The sequence below is a fragment of the Peromyscus leucopus genome, chromosome X (genome assembly GCF_004664715.2).
Source record: "Peromyscus leucopus breed LL Stock chromosome X, UCI_PerLeu_2.1, whole genome shotgun sequence".
NCBI lineage: Eukaryota > Metazoa > Chordata > Mammalia > Rodentia > Cricetidae > Peromyscus > Peromyscus leucopus.
Window position 1 is genome coordinate 131,500,147 of NC_051083.1, and position 16,933 is coordinate 131,517,079.

Here is a 16,933-nt window from a genome sequence, read left to right on the forward strand (position 1 = left end):
GCAAGAATGATTGTCTTCATTTTCAAAATAAGCAAACTGGGGCATACTGTTTTTTTTTCTCTTGCTAGTACCATAAGTAGCAAAACCAGAACCACAATCAAGCTTATTAACATTTTCAGTACCCTGCTCTTCTACTAACAGGTAGGGCCAACCTGTGGCCCACAGGCTGCATGTACTCCAAGGTGGCTATGAAAGAAGCCTAACATGTTTGTACATGACAATGTCAAAAGATTGGGGCACTTTTGTACAGCATAATAACTCTCATCATGTCATACTAGAACATAATCCTTAAAATTTTCTTTCATTATTCTTCCTTACATGAGAATGTCCTCCTTAGTGAGATATATGTCATGTTACAAAAATATGATGCAAAATAGGAGAATATAGGTTTTTAAAGGCATACATTTATAAATTAAAGCAATGTAACTCTTAACTGTTATCTATTCATTTTTCCAATCAATTTAAATTAGCTTAATGCATGTTTTTAAACTTAAATTTAGCTGTTACTTTATTAATGCTTGGTGAATTTATACTGTGTCATTTCCTTTTAATTTAAATTTTGCATCATGTCCCCCATCCTGCCACATGTATCTGGAATGTGAGATTGTCTTCTTATATTTGCTTATTTCAAAGGAGGAAATTTTCTCCTTGTAAATTTTATAGAGTAATCCATTTATGCCTTAAAGACATGTATAATTTGCATCCCAAAAATCTTCTTAAATTTTTCTTCCACAACTCCTTAGTATTACAATCCCCCACAGCATGCTTATAACAAAGTCAAATTACAGCAAATGTAGAGAATGTAAATTGCAATCCATGTCTCATCTGACTTAGGTTCCCTGTCACCATTTAGTTTAAAAATCCCCCCAAGATGATCACACAGGATGACATGAGTATATTTGGCTATAACTGTGAGACATTGCAATGACTGTAAGTTCATTTCTAAAGGAAAACAGAACCTCTAAGCATAGATATTTCCAACTGATAGCCAAGCAATCTAGGAAAAATAGTTTGAATGAAGTTATATTCTTATAATAGCTGTATACAATGGCATATGTTTCAAAGAACCTGGCCTGTAACAGGATAAGGCTTCTGATCAGAGAAAAATAACTGGATATAATTATGTCTCTGAATCAAATTTGGGTTTAGCAATGTCAGTTTGATTTCTCCCTTCTACATCTTCTGCCAGTGCCATGCTCACTTTATCACATCAAGCAAGAGAAACTACTGGAACAGGGCCTACTACATGATGATAACTTACAGCTTCTAGAACAGACTTGCTTGCATTTTAATTGTAAAAAATGAATTAATATGATTTCCACAATGATGCATTTTAGCTGACTAACATACCTTATTCCCAAGCAGACAGACTTGAGTGGAGAAAACTGGAGACAGCAGGAAGAGGGAGGGGGAGGGAGGTATGACAGAGAGTGAGAGAAAAAGAAGGGAAAAAAGTAAGGGCAAGAGAGAGAGGGGGAGGGAAAGAGAAGGCATAAAGGAAAGGGACAGCAAGGGGAGGGGAGAAGAAGGGAGGGAGGAAGGGAGGAAGGGAAGAGGAGGGAAGGGAAGGGAATTCAGGGCAGAGGGGAGTGCTCATGCCTATGCAGACAAAGTGTTAGACTCATAGAAAATATTAAAGGTCTGCATTGTACTTCTTACCAGCATCTTTCTCTTCCTTTGTCTATTTGACCTGGAAGAATTGATGGTGAACAGTGTTAACACATTTGATCTACATGGGTTGTGTAGGAATGGTCTCACATGTCCTAGATATACATAAGAGATAATTTGGAGAAGCCAGGCACATACCTGCTGTTTTCTCATTTTTACCTGTTGCCCTATTTCCTAACTGTCTTCTTATTCCAGAACTTGTCAAAATTCAAATTAAGGCACAGGTGGTGAGAAAATGAATTTTCCCTATCAAGGCAAAGTAAGTGCTCAATATTAACAGATCTTTATCTAGTGACAGATCCTGAAACTTAATACATAAGAAGAGCTTAGATTTCCAACACTAATGTTTGAAAGTTGGGAACTATATATGGCTATCAAATGCATGAATTTGGCATAACAGAGTTGAACATATTGAATCTCACTGATGATTAGCTACAATGTCAAGTACAGTGTGAGAGTGGCACTGTTGAAAATGATTGCCTCAGTATTCTAATTTACAGCACTGCTCTTCTCCCTTAGACTCTACCCACTTCAAGATTCACAAACAAGGTCCCCGAATGGATATTGTTTAAAAGTGTCTGAAGAAGTCTGTAGGTGGCCAAACTGCTGCTTCATTGCTCTCCATGTTAAATGTTATTCTGATGACCTGAGAAAATCTAGTAGAGTGCAAGTTCTCATTACATAGCTATGCTACAGATATATGGAAAAAAATTATCATTCAAGCCCTCCAGGTACTTAAACAGTTTGATAGACTGTGGCCATTCTGCCATCAGTGCCTCCAGCTCTGTTGCTTAGCAACATTTTAATTCCAGAACAATCAAAGGAGATGAAATCCCCATGGAGAGAGAAACAGATAGAAGAGGACTGTTGACAGATGATCTGAGTTGTTTCTTCTAATATACTGTGAACATCACTAGCTCTTTTCATGAATGATAAATGTACCGTACACAGATCAATGGGTTCAGCAATAAACTGGAACCAGTCTCCATGTCGAAGGTTACTCAGGCCATGAGGCCCAGAAATTTCCTCATTTTGAGATTTGGTGTGTATTTTTGTAAAGGTTCCAGGGAAGAAATAGTTATCAGTATTTGGGCATTCCTTGCCCTTTTGTACTGTCTGCTACTAAAAGCAATTTTGGAAATGAGCATTTTTTTGTCCTTTCCCTCATGGTGCAAGTGTGGTTAGGTGCTGGGAAGAAAGTTAAGGTTAATGCTCCTCTGCCACAGATCCATCATGTTTTGCAGCCCCCTCTCGGTGCTGTCATTTTAATCTGATCGGGCCTATATTGGGTAAAATTGGAGTAAAAGGTAGGGAAGAGAGGATCTGCTTGTGCACCCAGGAGCCTGCTTCCACGGCTCCTGTTGAACTTTGCCAGGTGCTCTGACAATGCCTATAGGTGTTTGAGCACTTCGAAAAGTAAATGTATTCTCTGGGGAAGAAGATTGTTTTCTATGTCACTGCTTATTCATGGGAGCTTGTTTCAGTTCACTCCTAATGTTTTTAAAAAGCATTCACTAACTTTTTACTGCTTAGTGTTTTAATTACTAGTTGCAAAGATTATGCCTGTTAACATGGTCTAATTGCATTTTCTCTCTGTTTACAGGCTGTTGAAAAGGCAAAACCTAAGAATAATCCTGTGAAGTAAGTTATTTTTGCTAGTTTAAGATGTTAATTTTAATGAACTCTGTACATGGGGGAAACTAAGGTCATAAAAGATGTGTATTTTGCATTAATCTCTATTCATGACAGTTTAAAGACAAAAACAAAAACAGCAGAAAAACATCCTCCAATGAACAAGGATCAGCTTATATTTTTTCCATGTGTCCCTGATGAGGAAATGCCCCAAGTTTACACAGTTTACATAAATTAATATTTGCCATCATGAATAGCTGCCAAATACTATTATTATCATATTAATGCTTACTACTTCAAGCCTTTGGGTTTTTTCTCATGCTAAAATGATTACATTTTTAATTGCAAACCCTGGACCTATGACAGAGACATAAATGCCTGAACATGTGCCAAGTGATCTCCTGCCACATGGGGAGGTTTGCACCTTGGCACCAAGGCTTCAGTATTCTGTTAATGAAAAGCTCATAAAAATACCTTTAACTGAATGGGAGGTGGTGCTAACAAAGACCAGTTACTAAGTCATTTTGTAAGACACACAAATTGTAAACAAGCCACACAGTGTTATTTTAAATATAGTACATGATAGGCATCCTGTCTTTTCTAGAAGGGAGATTTTTAAATTAAAAGGAATGGCAATCTGGTCATTTGGATTTGTTACATCTGGTTACAATGTTATGATGCATACCATTTTTTTTTTATCAGCAGCATGGCCAAAGAAGGACTTGCTCTACTTACTAGTTTATTATAGGTCCACCCTTTTTTCCCTAAGATTTATTTTATTTATTAGATATACAGTGTCCTGCCTGCATGTGTCACTGAAGGACAGAAGAGAGCACCAGATCTCATTATAGATGGTTGTGAGACACCATGTAGTTGCTGTGAATTGAACTCAGATCCTTGGGAACAACAGCCAGTGCTCTTAACCTGTGAGCCATCGCTCCAGCCCAATTTGGCCCTTCTTGTAATTATACATTTTGTGAATTCTTATTAATTCACAATGCAGATATCTCACACCACAAATATCTAATATTTGGCTCTTTAAACTGTGTTTGAAAGAAGATAGAAAACATGGAAGGGTCAAACTTGTGAATCTTCCTACTTTTAACTACATTAAAATATACTCAGTATTAAAGATAAGTTAAAGTGCTAAGTATTTGGAAATGTCTTCTAGTTAAATAACTCAGTGTTAGTTAAGGGTAACTTGTTGTACTTGGAATCATGATATCAAATACAGCTAACAGCTACAGCTATATGGACACTTCAAGAAGAAGGACACCTTCCTAAGTGCAGTCCCAGATCAGGCTAATTAGCTCTTACATTTTAAGTTAACCCATATTTATATTTATGCTTTACCATGTGGAGGTACCTTTATTAGCATGGCATGTTCATCTCCTGCTCCCTCTGCATCTGGCTGGCCACCCCTGACCTGACTCTGCCCTTCTCCTTCCTATCATCCTTAGTCTTGTCACCCCACCTATATCACCTATATTTCTTGCCTGGATACTGGCCAATAAGTGTTTTATTAAACCAATTCAAGAGACAAATCTTTACAGTGTATAAGAGGATTATTCCACAGCAGATGTCTGTCAATGAATTATGGTTATACACAGTGCATTGGAACCTTGAATAGAGTAAAAACAAAATGAGCTACATTTTCTGAATGGATGAGTAGATTGAACATAATTAAGAAAATGGTCTTTCTGGGAAGCTTACCTGGAGGCTTAACAAACCTGTTAGCACTGGTCTGGTAGGTTGCCACCATTAGGTCATAGGAACTGGTGTGCTGTAACTATCCTTATCTACTCTTATTTAAGGCATGTATAAAATTTTCCCACATTGCTCTCCTTCCTTCCAGCTGCTTTTCCTCTTAATACTTGTCTTTTGGTCTCTAGCTAGAATGAACATTTGGTTACATTTTTGGAACAGGAATTAGAAAGTTTATATGCATGCTTAATGGAAAGTTGAGGTCTACTGACATCAGTTACAAATGAAGTATAAACACAGAGTTGTGAAGGTGACCATTTGATGAGATTTTTGTATAGTACTTTTGTGTATAATTTGTAGTAGTTTTTATGATGCAGTGGCAGAGTTTAATAGTTACAACAAAGACCATACTACATAGAGCCACACATGCATACCATGTAACTTTACATAGTAAAAGTTCACTATTTCCTTATCTAATTGGCCAGGTAGGAAAAGACAGAACAAGTTTTCATGACACTACAGATTAAACTCTCAAGCCTTTTACTTTGGGGGATGTTAAAACAGAGAGTAGACATTTACTGAGCCATTACTGGATGCTCAGGATTTCCTGTGACTGATATATCGCCTAGTTCTTATTACAAACAAATTCACTCACTCTTCATTCACTGTCTTTTAGCATCCAATGAGTAGATGATCTATGACAGGGCAATGATCTTTCAAAAAACAATGAACATTTACCTACATTTTACAGGTTAAAGATCATATGGGTTTTATGAAATTATGTTACCTTTATGTCTAGCTAAGGCTACATAAATGATTGTTAGGGTGTTAATAAATTATTTACTAGGTCCACTAACTTTGTTTAATTTCTTCTTTAAATGCTCACCTCCTATACACTTCTCAGCTACTTATTCAATTTATTTTCAATACCTTCCTGGATGTAAGCTCCTTTCATCACTATGGTACATAATAGTAGATATTCCATATAAAAGGAAAAAATATATACATGTCTAAGGAATGTAAACACATAATATCTCCATATATACCAATGACCTTATTTTGACCATTAAATATTACCTCTAGGGTAAGACTCATAGTGACTGTTCCCAAGATCAACAATCAGGGCAAGAGATGCCTAATTTATTTATCTATATAATGGAACCACAGTGGCAACAAAGCTTGATGGATAGTAAAACTAGAGCTCTTTAATGTGTTAGAGGAAGAGAATTTCACTTGTATATTACAGTGCTGTAGCAATCATCCCTAAGACTGTCATTGTAATAACAAGGCCTGGGAGATGTACATATTTCTCCTACTATATGTGACTAACCACATACATTTTTGAAAAAAAAAGGAAAATCTACATTTCTGTTATTAAGAAATATGTGATAGTATACTCCTGAAAATGTGAATTGCTTTTGGCTAAGATCCATGCACTAATAAGTTGACTTGAATCTAAGTGAGGTTGACATCTGTTGAGAGAGAAAAAGAGAGAGACAGAATAAAGTTCTCTCCTGCTTTTACACTTCAACCACATTGCAGAATATGGTGGTTGTCTTTCGCAAATCAGAGTCAGAATCAATGGGGATGATGAAATTACAGTTTTATTTAAGAACTGATGTATCTTGTATATATGGTGGTTTCCTTACTGAAAAATGGTAAATGGCCAGAAAGACTTTCCTGACCATTGTTTGCATATTGTCCATTAATTTATGCAATATAGTGCTATTTCTTTAAGTCCTACAGAGTTCCAGGAAGTGTGGTGGATGCTGAGAGATCTAATAGTAAATCTGACATAACCCCTACCCTTGAGGAGTAGAACATCCTGTAGCAATGATAAAAATCATTTTGGGAAGAACTAAATAGAAGAAGGAGAGAGAGTGATAGATGGCTCTGTTATAAGGAAGTAATAAAGCAAAGAAGAAGTTCTCAGGAGAGCTAGCACTGTTAGTGTCTGGAGTGGAAAGGAAGAAGTAGAAACATTTGCATTAAGAGTTTAAATAATACTGGTTTGAGATATTGGCCTGAGGTGTGTCAGGGGTAGAAGTAGTTCTGGCTGCCTGTTGGTGTGTAAGCAGTGAAAACTGAAGTGAAAGAAATTAGCTTGGTAGAGTCAAATAACACTGAAGAGCTCTTATCTTGTGATAAACATGAACCACCAATCAGTATTTTAGTCATTTAGACACTAACAAAGTATTAATATGCCAGGGTTCAAGTCCTGAGGCTGACATTAGCTTAACATATGAAATCGAACTTGTCCTTCCTTGCTCCAAATCTCAGCAAGGTTATTTATATGGTCCTTAATATCTTAATAAAAACAGAAGCTTAGCATGCACATATGCTACAGCCATTATATATATGCTGCAGTCCACAAAAAATATATGAAGTAGGAATTCAGCTGATTATGACAAAGCTATATTTGGAGGAGTTAAGAACTCTTCCAGAGGATAAAAGCTAAGGCTCAAGGAGTCTTGGTGATATTAGCTAGTTAATATTTGCCATTTCCTGCTATGAACTTCTCATGTGTTATTGTAGCTTTTCCATCATTCATTGGGCACAATTTCCCCTATATAATTAAAGTATTTATATAAATTTCTCCAATTGTGATAACAACAAATATAGTCAAAATCCCTAATTTCAGGCATTTCTGTGATTATCTTCATTAACAGCATCTGGCCAGGACCATCTTTGGATGGATGAAAGTATCTTATCTGAGATACCTCACAGAATCTTTATAACAGACTTGAGCATCCAAACTATCTGTTTGAGAAGGCCCAGCAGATGTGCTAATTAAGCTTAACTTTCTCCCTTTCTAAATCTTAAATCTAGTTTTAGATCTCCTTTAACAATTATCAGGTGCATCTAGCTATGACAGAAGTTGCCTAGCCAAGTTGCCTAGCCACCAAGTGCACTCCCCCACCCTACCAGAAAATGGCAGGAGGTGAGATAGCTTGGACAGATAAGGGTGCCAAAGGATAAAAGAAGGCAGCTTTATTTTCAACCATGACTTATAGGTTCTATAGGTTCTTAACATTTCAACTAACCACTTCTAAGAATATAGTTTGAATACATAAACCCCCTTTGTTTAGATATTAACCAAATTTTGCCCTCAATCGATTCATCTCATTAGTCACTTCCATTTTGGGTTACAAATGATAGCAGACAGTTACTGCTCTTTTGTGTGGATCATATTGCCCCTCCTTTTAACCTTGAGGGAATTCAAGCCTGGTGACCTTGCCTTAGCCAGAGCATTGCTATTACATGGGTATATAATTGTAAACCTCAGAGACTTGAGAGAACTAGATTGGAAGAGAACTAGATTGGAGGAGAACTAGATTGGAGGACTAGAAGAGAGAACTAGAAGGATGAGATGGAAGATAAGGAAGAGCCAGGTGGGGAAGAGCTAGGTGGATAAGAACAAGATGAGAAAGACCAAGATGGGGCAGAACTAAGATGAAGGAATTAAGATAGCACTTACAGGGAACAGCATAGAAATGTAGAGAGAAATCAGGCAAGAAAAGAGCTAAGTAAAAGAGCAAAACAGAAGCTGTATAGACAGAGAACTGACTCAGAAAAATAAAGTGAATGGACTATAGAGTATTGTGCATATAGATTCATTTGGTATTGTCTAACATTAGATTTTCATCTGGTTGTAGATTATTTCACAGACCCTGGGAGAGGGCTATCGAGGGGCTGGACCCCAATAGTCCGATATATATCAACTGTTTTTACACACACACACACATATCCTCACCCATCATTTCTAAATTTTACATTTGAGAATTGGAGAACAATAACCCATGTAAATTATAGTTTTAAAGAGGTCCATTTGATTTGTGTGCACACACAGGAGTATATCCCCCATACATCATTTCTATATTCTACATTTTAGAATTGGAGAATAAGAACACAAATAATTATATGTTTAAAGAGCTCTATTCAGTTGAAGGTAAGTGTGGCTCTAAGTATGTTGGGCTGATACTCTGCAATGATTCTTTATGTAAGTTTTCAGATATTCATTTTGAATGCTCTTGCATACAAGCATGTGCAAGATATACAGATATACAGAATGGTTGTCAATCTAATTATCATTTTTACCCTTGGAAATTTTAAAAATATCTTAGTTAATATTATTTTGATATCTTTAACCTTGAAGGGAAAGGTAAGAGATTAGGGAAATTTTGAACAAATTTAATTAATATGCTTATGTGTAGAGTCAGGCAAACAGCATCTGATCCAAAAAAAAAGTTAAGGTAGCAAATGAGATATGATGTAATGACTGAGATGTTAAGTTTTTTCAGTCTATTTTAGTCACTATTGAACATCTGGAGCACCAAATGAAGAATCAGTGCTTTCAGCAAGAGTGGTCTTCAAGTGTTTGAAAAGTAACCTGGGCAATTGTTATTACCATAGCCTATACTGTAGAGATGTTATCTACAATAATGCTAGTAGGACACTAACAGCATGGTACCCAGAATTAGTGATGTTTAAAGTCAACAAAAGGCAAGTGCAGCTAAAGGGTTTATTTAGGGTTTTCCTTGGTGATAATAGGTCCTGATCCATATACTAGTTTCTTGCCATGCTTGTTAGTGTTTTCTTCACAGACAGGAATCAATAATTCTGTGTACTGTTATTCACATAAATCAGTTCCAGTTTGGGTATGCATCAGTTACACCAAGAATTATATTTTAACATTGCCATTCTGGCATCTTTTCTTTTAAAATATTTTTTTATTTATTTGTGTGTACCTGCATGTTCATATATGTGTGTGTGTCTATGCAAGGAGACAACAGAAGAGGACATTGGTTCCCATGGAGCTCTAGTTACAGACACATGTAGGATGCTTGGCTTGTTACATGCGTGCTGGGATCTGAATTCCACTTCTCATGATTGTGAAGCAAATATTCATAACCACAAAGCTATCTCTCAAGATCCTATTTAGTAATCTTTGAGAAAACTGTCAAAAATCCATAGTCACATAGCTGATCTGTTAGAAACTCAGGCAAGCCGCATATCTTTGTTATTCTAACAAATGTTATTTATGTATCTATCATATGCCTAACTCAGTTTCTAGAGGGATGAGTCAGACATGATCACGACCCAGGCGATCCTCACAGTCTGGTAGGAAAATTCACAAATCATTACGTTGAAATGTAAACAGGTTGGATTTATGATTGAAGTTCATGCAGCATCCTGTGGGCATATAGATGAAGGGTTGACCAACTGCTTGGAAGCAGCTCTCTGTGTCATAGCAGGAGTCCCCTGATAAACTGTGGGAGTACAAGCCATCCAAGAGAGCAGAATAACGCTTTCAAAGGGTACTAAAAGAAGCAAGCAGGTGCTGTGCTGTAAGCAATGTCTGGTATTCAGAGGCTGCTTATGAGAAAGTCCATTTTTTTTTTTACAGTGGAAGAAAATACCATTTGTGAGGTAGAAGAAAGGGAAAACAAGAGTAGTTGCAAGTAACAAGGTACTGGAACCCAAAAATGTTCACCTCACTTTGGATGTTTAACTGAAGAATAGTGAAATGTGGATAAAACTAAGAAGATTTGGAAATGATTCATTTATTTTACAAAGTTACAGGTTAGAATTAAGGAGGTATTATACGGTAACTCTTTTAAATGGCTTCAAAAGAAATAGACATCCATTCTGATTTTATCTGTCTAATCCTTCTCTGAAGACTTTTGGGTAAATTTCAGCTCATATAGAATTTTTCCAAGCATCCAGCTGATCTTGTATAGCTTCATGCATTCTTGATTTTTTTTGAGCATTTAATCTCTTGATTTCCACACATTTCATCCCACATTGCTCAAATGTGGGATGTTAATCATGACATATAACACTGTTATTTTAGCTTTTGAAAACAATTTTTACATAGACATATTTTTTTTCTTCAGAGTATATTTTCTTTAGAAAAGAAACATAAGCATAGTAGGGCTATTTTATTCTTATGGAAATGATGTCTATCTCTATGACAGCTATGCAAAAGCCTCCAAACAGTAAATCAGTAATACAACAACCACAAAGTATGTTCATAGTCAAAAGCCTGCAGTAATATCTTCTTATGTAGTTGACTACTCTTTGCAGGACTGAGAACTATAGTCTGGTTCATTTTAGCCAGAAACTAAAATAGAAAACAAATAGTTTTTGCTTTCTTAAAATTCTGACCTATAACTATATACACAGATATTTATCTGGATATATATGAGTGAAGACTGAATAGTAAGCCCAATGCAAAATATGTGCTCTCATTCTCAGATCCTGTGACAATGATCCTATTTAGAAAAAGTAGATTAGAATATTTGATTGAGTTATGTATCTCAAAGCAAGATCCTCCTGGATTATCTGGTCGGAACATAAAATCTAATTATCAGGAGACAAGAGAAAACTGGGGATAGATTTGAGGCAGAAAAGTGTGCATGTATACACACATATCTTATTACACAGTTTAGGTGTAGTTTCTCCTAACCTTCACAAAACGTTCCTGAGATGGCAGAGATGGGTAAAGCACATCTTTATCTATTACCCATTGCTGATAGAGGAGTGAACTGTGCATTCTGGTGGCCCCTCCTACAGTTGTTAGCCCCCTCAGGCAGGTCCAGGTATTCAGGAGTCAATCTGCATTGCTCAGGTAGAAGAACAAGACTGCTCTACAGCTCAACTGCTCCACTTCCACTGGAGGTGACTTGAGCCTGGGTACATTTCTAATGAAAGCTCTTGTATGGAAATTTGAATTTCTGTAATGGTGGGAGCCATGTGAGCAAGGCTTCTAGCAATGTAAGTCACTATGTATACTTTAATAAAATTCAATAAATATAAAAAATTTCTGACCTAAACTAATAGTTATTTATAAAGCCAATATTTGGAGGGAAAAAAAGTAAATACCTCTTTCACAGGAAAGCATTTTCATTTGTAGTATTTACAACAGTGGCAAACTGCATATCATTACAATTCAATGTTGACATATATGTTTGCATGGATGGTGACTTAAATCTGAGAGAATTTTGTTGAGGATGAGGAAGGAAGAGATACCTGCGACTAAAATAAATTTTCAGCTATTTTTGTGTGTATGTATGTGTGTGTTGTATGTGTATGTACTATGCATACTTACATGTATGTAAGTTCACATGTGTATGAGTGAGAGTATGTGCAAATGTGTACAGGGGCATGTGGAAGCCAGAAGTTGATATTATGTATATTCCTCAATCACTATATTTGAGGCAGCGATTCTCACTTGAGCTCAAAGCTTGCTGATTTGACTTTTCAACTCACCAGCTTGCCATGGGATTCTTGTCCTGTGGTGGTATTGTGTTCTCCAAAGTATTGTGCACCCTAATAAACTTATCTGGGGTCAGAGAACAGAACAGTCACTAGATACAGAGGCTAGAAAATGGTGGCACTCATACCTTTAATTCTAGCCTTCTGGAGGCATGGATCTTTGTGAGTTCAAGGCCACACTGGAAATAGCCAGACATGGTGACTCACACCTTTAATCCCAAGAAGTGAGCCTTTAATCCCAGGAACTGATGGCAAGAAGCAGAAAGGTATTTAAGGCGTGAAGACCAGAAACTAGAAGCTTTTGGCTGGTTAAGCTTTCAGGCTTTCGAGAAGCAGTTCAGCAAAGATTCATTCTGGATAAGGACTCAGAGGCTTCCAGTCTGAGAAAACAGGATCAGCTGAGGAATTGGCAAGGTGAGGGGGCTGTGGCTTGTTCTACCTCTCTGATCTTCCAGCATTCACTCCAATACCTGGCTCTGGGTTTGTTTTTATTAATAAGCCCCTTTAAGATTCCTGCAACATTGTCCCCACCTCTCAAGTACTGGAATTATAGGCAAGATGCCATGCCTACCTGGCTCTCATGCTGATGTAGGGGATTCAAACTCTAGTCCTTACATTTATGTAGAAAATAAGTCATCTCCCCAGCCCCCCTGAAATCTTGTTCTGAGTTGTCACCCTTATCAAGTCTTACATACTTTTTGCTTCTACTATGTACCATATTTGTAGAAGTAGATTCAACATACTTTGAGGAATATTCCAAAAAGTTTAAGTGAGTTTCTTTGCTTATCTTTGAGCAGGTTCATAATGTATGTGACAATACTCCTACATGAAAGTACTATAACACTTAGGGCAACCATGGAATTGTTTCACAGTGTTTTCATTTTTGCATTATCACACACTCCACCATGAGTTACTGGGAACCTGTGAATACTGCATCTGTATGTAGAAACTTGTGTTATACATCTCTTCTATATTACCTTGGGATATGTATTACTTTCAACATGAATTAGGTTAAAATTGAACTTACTTACACAGTGATTTGGAGTTCCAGTCATGCAGTTGATTAGCATGGGGTGCTTAAACAATGATGCAAGGGTAGTAAATAAGAAAATCAGACTTGTTAATGCACTTGCTTTAGGTATATGGATATGTACTTTACATACAATATACTTATATATCATTTAAAACCTACCAGTTTTCAAAAAGGGATTTAATGTGACCAGAACAAGTTTGTATAGGAGAACATTTAAAAAATAAAAGAACTATCACTCCTAAGCACTGCAGAAAGACTTGCTTATATAGTGATATAAACATAGCATGGTATCTGTTTTCAATTAACACCCAAATTAGAGCTGTTCTGCAATGAGAGCACAGAGAGTAACTGTGCCCTCCCTACAGTGATGTTGTTCTGGTACAGATCTTGCTGAGGAAACCCCATGGAAGGTACAATCAAACTGCATCTGTTAATTTCTTGCTGGTCTTTAATGATAGGTGGTAGATTTTAGAATGTGGCTTCAACATCTTGAAACTAGCCCAAGATGGTGAATCATAACAATGGATGTTGAAATGTGTGATCAAAGTGAGTAATGTGGTTACTAGTTCAAAATAAGATTGAGTCTCTCCTGTCATAAGAAAGACTACCTAAAAAGGGAATTTTATAGGGGCACTGATTCTGAGCAACAGCGTTGTTAAAATAATCCTTTCAACATACATAAGTGGTCCTAAATAACTACCTGTTCTAAAAATATCACAGCCTAAAGAAACTTAAGAATATATTGTGTTAAGGTTCCAGAGGGAGACATGCCCATAGGAAAGACATGGCAACAGGAGTAGGAAGCTAAGAGATCACATCTCAACTGCATAGGAGAAGCAATGAAAGTGGCGCAAGGTATTGTAGATGTAACCATCTTATTAAATAAGAAACACAGCGCCAATGCAGAGATGAAAGCCCAAGAGGTCAGAACTAAAAACCTTACCCTTCACTGCTGCCTCTTCAGCAAGAAACCTACATCCTGTGTATCTGTCTTTTTTATAGACTTTCTATTCTGCCTTCTCATTGGTTGTAAACCCAACCACATGACCTCCTCGTCACTTCCTGCCTATACAGACCTCCAGATCTCCTATGGTTGGTATTGAAATTAAAGGCATGTGTCTCCATGCTGGATGTATCCTTGAACATACAGAGATCTGCCTGGCTCTGCCTCCCAAGAGCTGGGATTAAATGCGTGCACCACCATCACCCAGTTTCTGATATGGCTTGCTATTAGATCTGACCCCCAGGCAACTTTACTTATTTATTAAGATACAAATAAAATCACATTTCAGTACAATTAAAATATCACCATAATGTATACACTCTTAAAGCCTGTCAACACTGATGTACTTCCTCCAACAAGGCTCCTGTCCTAAAAGTTCCAAAAGCTCCCCAAACAGTACCACACCAACTAGGACTTAGAGTTCAAGTATCTGTGTCTATGGAAGACATTTTTCATTTATACTGCTATATTCTCCTTCCACAAAACTTCAAGTGTCATACAAGCAAGTACTTTTAATTACGTCTATAACAATTTTTATGTGATTCATTGCTCTGTCTCCACTTTCTTATTCTGGAGGATGGAAGTTATACATGGGCAGTTTCAGTTTTGTTTGATATCCCCTAGAAAGCAAAGGCAAATTTTTTATCATACACGGTAAGGAAACAAAAGAGAAATCATGAAGATATAGATGACACATGATATATCCTGTGTCTGAAAGGCCATCCTTATGCTCAGAAATGAACAGGGTTCAACACAAAATAGCAAAGGCCAACACAGGCACACTGATGCCTTCTTTCTGGGAGTTGAGAAGCATGAGAGATATTTGTTCTTTCCTATTTTCTTCCTGTCATAGTTTACTATCACAATGTGAAGAGACATTTGGTAATGCTTTTCTTTGGCTGATAGTCACAGAAGTTGTATAACTCCAAAGTAACCAGTACAAATGGAGTTGCTATTAATTGAGACTTGACTCACCAGGTTGTAGATGTTTCTAGTTACATGAGTTTAAGAAATAACTCTGTAGAATTATACAACTAAAGATTTCTTTCATGAATATGTAAGCAAATCAAAGCTTTGGTCATATGTCAATGAAGGGGTAAAATGTTTACACTTAACACTGATGTATACAAAGGATACTAAAAAGCAAGACTATGTTTTAGAAAATAAACTTCCTACAATGTAAATTTTGCTTCATATAGCAATTTTTAGATTTGGATTGCCTGATTTCTTCCCTCAAGGATTGCCCTTATGTTTGCAATGAAAGTCAATTTTATTGGAAAATTACCTCTGGGTGAGGAACATAACGCCAGAGAAAACTTTGTATGGGGGTAAACTCATTTCTGGTGTCAGTAGCATATTATCCAAGCCAGAACTGTTTGGGTTCCCAATCTTTCTTTTCATTCAGGCAGCTCATTCATTAGCATTCCTTCAAGCAGGGTGTGTTAAAAACTAGTTACATCAGGAAAATTTACTTTGATTGTTGACCTACAAAACCAATAAGTTCTCCAAAGTGTAGGTCTAATCATGCACATTTGTAGCTAGAGTTTTCCTGCCTTGTCCACAGTCAGGACAAATCTTTGTCACCCGCCAGTCACACAGCTGCTCAGACCCAACCAAGTAAACACAGAGACTTATATTGCTTACAAACTGTATGGCCGTGGCAGGCTTCTTGCTAACTGTTCTTATATCTTAAATTAATCCATTTCCATAAATCTATATCTTGCCACATGGATCATGGCTTACTGGCATCTTCATATGCTGGCAGTGACTCCTTCTGCCTTCCTGTTCTTTCTTTTCTCCTCTCTGTTAGTCCCGCCTATACTTCCTGCCTAGCCACTGGCCAATCAGTGTTTTATTTGTTGACCAATCAGAGTAATTTGACATACAGACCATCCCACAGCACACATTATTTTATTTTAATGATAGTGCTCACTGTAACTTTTACTCCAAATGCTTACCATAAAATTGTTTTTGCACAATGACCTACTACTCCAAATGATCGCAAATGACAGGGGGAAATTATGGTAAAAGTCCAAGAGAGGATAGGATGGATGGTCATATGTAGTGATGAAACCTTCACTCTAATGTAGGCATGGCTCACCCATCAGTCATTGTCTACCAACTGGGATTTGTTTTATGCTGTTTTTGTTTTTTAGACCAGCATTTTTATATGGCCCAGCCTGTATAAGAATTGTAATTTTTCCAGACTCAGTCGCCTAAATGCTGGTGCCACAAAGCCCAGCTTATATTGGAGTTTTTATTATAAAAGGAACCCAGAGCCAACATGATGGAATTGTGTATCACATCTCATCAAGAGACCAAAATTAAGAAGCATACTCTACCTCTGAAAATCCAGCTATAAACATAGACTATCTAAAGAGAGTATATTGAGCACTTTCAAGGGGAGGCAAGAAGCGATAAAGAAGCTTCACATGGGGGTAGGGGTTCTGATAATATTTGAGTGACATTAGCTCTAGCAGCTGAAGAATGGGTAGTCAAAAGATGATTCATTTTACAGGCTTGGGACAATCATCTGCCAAGGGAGCCAGAAGGCATAGTTCTGTGGATAAGAGAGGAAAACACTACAGAACTCATAGAAACATAAATTGAATCTA

General features: G+C 37.0%; 1 protein-coding gene across 4 annotated transcripts in view; it reads left to right on the top strand.

Annotated features, from left to right (window-relative positions):
• Aff2 (AF4/FMR2 family member 2) overlaps positions 1–16,933 on the top strand; it is a 638,276-nt gene that overhangs the window by 504,844 nt on the left and 116,499 nt on the right. For all 4 annotated transcript variants that reach the window (XM_028855771.1, XM_028855773.1, XM_028855772.1 and 1 more), the window contains exon 8: positions 3,272–3,309. In XM_028855771.1, the coding sequence (XP_028711604.1) occupies positions 3,272–3,309 (38 nt within the window). The remainder of the gene's footprint in view (positions 1–3,271; positions 3,310–16,933) is intronic.